This window comes from Buceros rhinoceros, unplaced genomic scaffold (assembly GCF_000710305.1).
Source record: "Buceros rhinoceros silvestris isolate BGI_N320 unplaced genomic scaffold, ASM71030v1 scaffold8041, whole genome shotgun sequence".
Lineage (NCBI taxonomy): Eukaryota > Metazoa > Chordata > Aves > Bucerotiformes > Bucerotidae > Buceros > Buceros rhinoceros.
Genome location: NW_010394755.1, coordinates 23,299 through 23,626, shown reverse-complemented (window position 1 = coordinate 23,626; position 328 = coordinate 23,299). Strand labels below are relative to the sequence as shown.

The following is a 328-nucleotide window of genomic DNA, read 5'->3' as shown; positions in this document are numbered from 1 at the left end:
GCTCTTCCCTTCCCCATCTCCTTCTGTCCCCGGGGAGCGGGGTGGGAGCCAGGCATATCCCGTAACCCCTCTGTCTCTGCCGCAGTGAGGCTCCATGACAGCATCTCCGAAGAGGGCCACCACTACCTGATATTTGACCTGTGAGTAATGGTTAAATCCATCTCTTAGCCCACCGGCAGCTGCACGCTTCCACCCCGGGTTGATGCTCCCTGCACCCCCACACCTCCCCAACCTTTTCCCCATCCTCCCCCTCACTCAAGCCCTTCCCACAGGCTGGGTTCGAACCAAGCTCGGAACCCCCCGAGCCGGGCAGAGGTCTGGGCGTTGC

The 328-nt window shown here is 61.9% G+C and overlaps 1 protein-coding gene across 1 annotated transcript in view; it reads left to right on the top strand.

Moving 5' to 3' along the window:
* Positions 1–37: 37 nt before the first annotated feature.
* CAMK2A (calcium/calmodulin-dependent protein kinase II alpha) overlaps positions 38–328 on the top strand; it is a gene marked incomplete at its 5' end in the record, with an annotated part of 18,795 nt that continues 18,504 nt past the window's right edge. Inside the window, one exon of the mRNA XM_010145310.1 lies at positions 38–140. Coding sequence (XP_010143612.1) covers positions 38–140 — 103 coding nt within the window. The remainder of the gene's footprint in view (positions 141–328) is intronic.